We start from the raw sequence: 6,679 nt of genomic DNA, 5'->3' as shown, positions 1-6,679 counted from the left end.
TAGCAAGATTTTGCAGCAGTGTTGCCCATAAACGCCAGTCTTATGATGAATTTTAACATTTTAATATAGCACACACAGATGTATAATGCAAGTAAACAAACTAGGGAGACTGTAAACTTGGCTAAACTTGGAGTCACTAGAGCGCTTACTACAGTGTGATGTGTAAAACTTTATTGAACATGAATGCAGTGAATAGGTACACAAACATAAATAAAGCCACTCGCAACTTTCACTCACTCTAATAAACGAGCTATAAGAAAAATGTAAATCACAGTCTGTAATGAAGTGCAAAATACCTGTTAAACCAGAGACTACAGTCGCAAACATAATTTGTATATTTGAAATGACTTATAAACCTCTTAGTTTTTTTAACCAAGGATGAAGCAGCAAATACAGTAATTGATAATAAAACATTATCCTTTTTTATATTAAGTAAATCATTTCATTTTCTTGCTTACAATCGTTATCCCGGGTCGCCTCAGCATATGAGAACTGAAACCCATTTATTAATGCAAATTAAATGACTAATTATATAAATATTTGTCTGTTTACATACCACAGTATTTTGTGAGTAAATAAATTTGAGAGGTAAATTGAAACAAAGAGACAAAATAAATTTGCGTATGCATTTCATTGTAGCATGCACAATTCAAGGTTTCAAGGAAAAGAGTAAAAAAAAAAAAAACATCTTTGCAATCTTCAGCTTAAATCTTCCTGATTTTCTCCCCGACGATAAGCGGGTTTTCCTTCCTTATTTTCTCAGCTGCATCAGCCTTGTAATTAAAGCTACAGTTGTGAACATCTGAGTATCTGTGAATGCTGCAAAAAAAGTGTCCGCACCGGCAGTCAAAGCCTGTCAGACAGAAACAAAAGCTAAATTAGCTCAATATACTCAATATTTGAGTCAAATTGTTGGGTCTTAAAATCTAGCCTGTTGCATGCAAAGTTTCATTATACGATATATATATATATGTGTGTGTGTGTTTGCATACCAGTGAGCCCGACTTTCTTGCGGCAAGTGAAGCAGCGGTTCTTCTTAGGTCTAGATTGCTCTGGTACATCTGAGGTTTGCTCTGAGACATCTGAGGCTAAGAGATTAATACAGGTGTTAACATGAAGAACACCTCATTCAATGGGATTCTGAATATCAAATGTTCTTGGTCAGCATCTGATTTGAGCCTGCATCTTTTCCTCATATAGTATTGATCTAAACATTCTGAGGAAAATGTGGCAAGAATGATGCAAAGATCCTGATATTCACCAGACACTCTTTCTATGGGTTGACAAGTTTCATCCAGCTTCCTCTTTCCTCTAACTATGCACTCCTCCGCTGATGAGCTACCTGCCGTGGACTCCTGGATGTTTCTCACCAGTTTACTGCACGATACTTCTGTACAAACAAACACAAAGTCAGTTTTCCTAAAGAATCTAACACCATACACAAGAAACGGGGTTAGCAACCGCTTTAAGGCTTAGCTAGCTCTAACTAATTTTTTTTGTTTTTAATATTTTCTCATTAACTAGGCTGTTGAATTTTGGAAAGTTGACACTTTTGTTAACCAACCGAGTAGAAAAAATAGACATGGTTGCGTGACAGATGCGAAATATAAAATTGATATATAAAACAAATGAATAAATGACTTGTTCAAAAGTTTGGGATCAGTAAGATTTAAAATTAAAAAAAATGCAAGTCTCTTTATGCTAAGCAAGGCTGTTTTAATTAATCAAAAATACACTAAACAGTAATATTGTGAAATATAACAATGTAAAATAATGTTTTTCTATATTAATATACTTGAAAATGTAATTTATAAATGTGATGCAAATCTGAATTTTCATTACTACAGTCTTCAGTGTCACATGATCCTTAAAAAATCATTTTAATATGTGGATTCATTATCAATGTTGGAAACATTTTTGTGCTGCTTAATATTTTTGAGAACATGTGAAACTTTTTGCAGGATTGTTTAATAAATAAAAAGCTAAATACAACAGAATTTATTCAAAATAAAAAATCCTTTGTAACAATAAAAAAAAAAGTTTTTACAATCACTTTATCAATTTATCATATCCATGCTGAATACAAGTGTTAATCTCCCCCCCCAAAAAAAAATAAAAATAAATAAAACATACATTAAATAACATTTTCTATAAATAAATAGACATTAAAAAAAATAATAAAAACCTACTTTTGTCTGTAAGCTAATGCTAGTTGAGCAAAGTTTGTTATTGAGAAAAAATAATGCGATATGACTAAACATGTGCTTGGACTTCAATCAACATTTGTCATTTAATAACCTTTATCATTAATCTCCATCTAATACACAATTCTACTGTAAGGTCCACCCAACTGGCCTAAACGAAGGTATCCAATGGTGGCTGAAGGTTTCTTGATTGTACGGTATTTTCGGTGTGCAAAGTAATTTTAATTAAATTAAATTCTAATCTGACTCAATTTTATTATGACCTCGAATTTACATTGAAATGCAAATTGGTTGTTTGTCCATTTCTAATTTGATTATTCTAGTGAACTCTACTTTATATTTTACTCGTTCATTAGGATTCTATGTCGCTCAGAGTGTCTCACGTCGGCTGATTTAAGTGGACCTCACGATCACAAACTCTCCAATCTGATCTTTAGACAGAGGTTAGGACTTCTATTTAATAGACCACCTCATGCTTGTCATTCTTTAAAGAGGTTCGGTTCAGCCCCCTACAGTCACCTATGTAACAACCTAAAGCTCAAACAATAACCAGAGATTATAGCTAGAACTATGAAGTATGCCGAACCATATTTTCTAGTGCTCCAATAGTATTTTGTCTAGCCCCCCATAGTTAATGCAACTGCATAACTTAACTGAAGTCAAACAGTAAGTCAGAAATCTAGCATTCCACCTGATGTGCACCATGCTCCATCTAACCTGAGATCTAGTATGTACTTAACTTACTCGTTCATTAGGATTCTATGTCGCTCAGAGTGTCTCACGTCGGCTGATTTAAGTGGACCTCACGATCACAAACTCTCCAATCTGATCTTTAGACAGAGGTTAGGACTTCTATTTAATAGACCACCTCATGCTTGTCATTCTTTAAAGAGGTTCGGTTCAGCCCCCTACGTAACAACCTAAAGCTCAAACAATAACCAGAGATTATAGCTAGAACTATGAAGTATGCCGAACCATATTTTCTAGTGCTCCAATAGTATTTTGTCTAGCCCCCCATAGTTAATGCAACTGCATAACTTAACTGAAGTCAAACAGTAAGTCAGAAATCTAGCATTCCACCTGATGTGCACCATGCTCCATCTAACCTGAGATCTAGTATGTACTTAACCCTGGACGCAGATTTGCGGAAACATACACCTTAATCTTCTTGAGAAAATAATTTCAGAGTAAGTCAGAATAAAATCAAATGTAACTATTTATTATCAGTCAGGTAAACATGTATTATGACAATTACATTAGTCAATTCAGAGATATCAAATCAAATCAATACATGAAATTCTCAAAGATAAATCAGAGTAAACGATGCATACCCGACTTCAGGAAAATACATAGTATGGAGTGCAGAGACACACACACCACACTACGGGCTTATCTGACTACAGAAGCACCCTGATCTTCTTGCAACTTTTCCTTAAGTACTCAGACCAAGACAAACATCCTTCAAATAGAGACAGGAACTAACAACTGGAATCTGCATCGATCAAGTCCTAGATATTGAGAGTTTACCCCTTTTGGGGACAGATGGTAATTTGCATGAAAGACATTGGGAAAGAGCACATCCTCTACAGTGCGAAAAAAAATCTCTCTAAACTCATAGGATCTGTATTACCTTTTAGTCTAGTTCTTGTAAGATTGAGACCATTGTACCAGTCGCCCCGAGACTATTCAAATGATACCAAACATCACTTGCATTCATGTAGGACCTTATATTATGCTATTGACCATTCTGAGTGAGGGGAAGGAAGTGGATGAAAAGTGTAGGTGAGAAATCATCTCTCAGTGAGATGTGGAAACAGATGTCTGCATGTTAATACACTGTGTTTGTATGGTCTCCATCTCAGAAGATCAAAGTGTCTGAGGTTCTTCAGATCTTACAGTTAACCCCCCTTTGACCTCGTGGGTCAAATCCAGAAAAGTCATTAAGGGGTCACTGTCAGACACTTCTTGTGGTCCTTGTGATGTAGTATTTGCAGTTGTAGAGGCCTTTGTGGACACCAGTCTCAACGGGTGCATGTAGCTTGAACCCAGCAGGTGGATGAACGGGTTCAGGATTTTACCTGTCTGTTTGAGAATAACCCGTGTGCATAGTCCATCGAATCAATCCAGGCCTTTAGCTCGACATGCCATTCCATCGAGGAGAAACTTCTGTTTCTAGTAGCACCTTCACTAGGACTTTCTTGCCTCTTTTGACGAATCTTGTCACCTTCCAATTGTGCAGATATCTGGGCAGACTCCAACAGGTGAAGGCTTCTCATTGGATACACACTGCTTTGTGTGAGACACCTAAACAGCATCTTAATGGCTCAAGGACTGAACAACGATGAACTCGATATCATTAAAAATGGGAAGAAAGTTGTGAGATTTAACAAGAACACATAACGAAAAAACAAGGTAGGTTCATGTCAGCAAGTGTGAATGGCACATTAGGTCTCAGGTGTCTCTTAATTCCTCATATGATAAAGCAGTCCCATTTAAAGCAGCCAATTCCTCACTACCACTATGATGGCGTTTAATGGTAGTAGAATTGAAGCATTCTTGGTCTGAGTGGCTCAAATGAAATGTAGCAAAAAGTCAGTATAACTTACATATTTATATAGATGGTATGCATCATTAAACCACATAATAACAAAAAAAAAAAAAGCTAATTTTGTAGCTGATTGACAGAAGTGCCCGCACTTCATATCTAACCATTTTTGATAATGTTTCTGTAATTAGTGATACGTTGGGAAGCCAGCGGGCCCTCTATTCTAATAACAATTCAGAAAGTTTAAATCTGTTGAATTTTAATGGCAGATCTGCCTCTGCATTCAGAATTTTACATCATGGATTTGTGACGGTAGCCATGCATATGTATATTATGCTTCCCATGAATTGGCAGAAGGTTGTAAATAGCAAATGTCATGTGTCTTTGTTAGACTGTCATCATGGGATTAATTCTACTATCCTATGTGTGTGAAGCTATGTGGTTCTGTCAGTGTGAAGACGGACAATAGATCTTTAGTGGAGTTCCACGTTTGGAATCCAAGCCATCGTTGTCTTCTATGATGTGTAGTGCTCAGCGTGGACAGTCTAGATCAGGTTATGATGTAATAGTGGAGGTGTGTGTTCTGTGTTCATGTCTGGGAGATGGCTGGAATCTGCAAAAATAAGTTCTGTGCTACACTGGGAAGCCATGTAGATATTTGTGTAGTGATGTACTACTGTGAGGTGTGAATGGCATCTTCAAGTGACTTCGCACCCATCTCCTGCATTTCAGGCCATGTGCTAACAATTCCGCTGTCCAGGCTTGATGCAGGCGGGATAAGGCACCTTCCTGATATCTGTCTCTCAAGGAATTACAGTGGTCAACCTGAGACAGAAACAAATACAGAGAGAACCACGGTTAATTGTGGAGTTTTGACCAGTTTCACGTTCAGACGTGGAAACGTTCATTATTTTAACTGCATCATCATCACGTATTGTAATTTTTATTCCAGATGTCACATGAAACGGAGTCTCATCGGTCAGATCTGAATTACTGCTGCTGTTTCGGTGCAGTCTGAGTGTGTAACACCTGAAGCTGCTCTTGCAGTTGAGCCTTCACACTCTGCTGTGTCATGAGCATTAGAGGCCTGCTGGGGGAATTTTCTAGATTAATCTGTGTTTTTAATCACCCAAATCATAGTGAACTCCAATGGGCCGATGCCCATGGCTTTGCTTTCAGTTGTTCTCATTACATTTAGATCTGTGGGCAGAAATGTGTTCACCTGTTTCGGTGTTGTCTGTTTAGCAATTGTTGTTTTATGGTGTTGTTCACACATGCAGATCTCTGTGGCACATAGCAAATTAGCAAATCGTTGATTGACATTTTGTAAATGTAATGGGAACCAGCCTATTTATAGTTAAAATTAAAACCATAAAAAAAAAAATTAATAAAAAATGTATTTTATTTCAGCTAACAACCAAGGCAACATTTCTCATTTTTATTTAGTTTAACAAAGTACTAAAATAATCAAAACTGAAATTAAATAAAAACTATACAAGCATTTAAAAATAAGGGGGAAAAAACAAAAAAAATACTAAAACTATCTCAAATTTAAATGTAAAAGCAACATCTAAAAATAATAACTAATTCAAAATATTAATAAAAACTATGGTAGTACCTCAAAGATACAAAAAAAAAAATGGAACTTGGAAGAAAAAAAAAAAAGACTATTCATAAATTAAGTCTGCCATCAGTGCAAAAACAGCTTGACATTGTGAAATATGTAATACTTGAGTTTAACACAAAATAATCATAACAGTAGAACTGCCCACTGATAGCCATACAAATGTATCTACTGTTATATAAATGGTAGAGCAGAATCTGCTGACACACTTCTACCGTATGTACCGTAATACCACTCAGTCCTAAAACAGGTTTATACTTCAAGAAAGGGGCCTGTTCTTGCCTTTTTGAAATAAGAGTTGCACAA

General features: G+C 36.1%; 1 protein-coding gene across 2 annotated transcripts in view; it reads right to left on the bottom strand.

Moving 5' to 3' along the window:
- Nucleotides 1–441: 441 nt before the first annotated feature.
- Nucleotides 442–6,679, bottom strand: part of zfand6 (zinc finger, AN1-type domain 6) — a 22,242-nt gene continuing 16,004 nt past the window's right edge. The window contains exons 5-7 of one of the 2 annotated variants that reach the window (XM_016280403.1): nt 1,262–1,390; nt 993–1,088; nt 442–853 (exon numbers count right to left, since the gene is read on the bottom strand). In XM_016280403.1, the coding sequence (XP_016135889.1) occupies nt 705–853; nt 993–1,088; nt 1,262–1,390 (374 nt within the window). In that variant the 3' untranslated portion in view covers nt 442–704. The remainder of the gene's footprint in view (nt 854–992; nt 1,089–1,261; nt 1,391–6,679) is intronic. The other variant, XM_016280402.1, reaches the window with a different exon arrangement.

This window comes from Sinocyclocheilus grahami, unplaced genomic scaffold (assembly GCF_001515645.1).
Source record: "Sinocyclocheilus grahami isolate Dianchi unplaced genomic scaffold, SAMN03320097.WGS_v1.1 scaffold140.1, whole genome shotgun sequence".
NCBI classification, from domain to species: Eukaryota; Metazoa; Chordata; class Actinopteri; order Cypriniformes; family Cyprinidae; genus Sinocyclocheilus; species Sinocyclocheilus grahami.
Note: the sequence above shows the minus strand (reverse complement) of the source record. Positions and strands in the feature narration are given on the sequence as shown.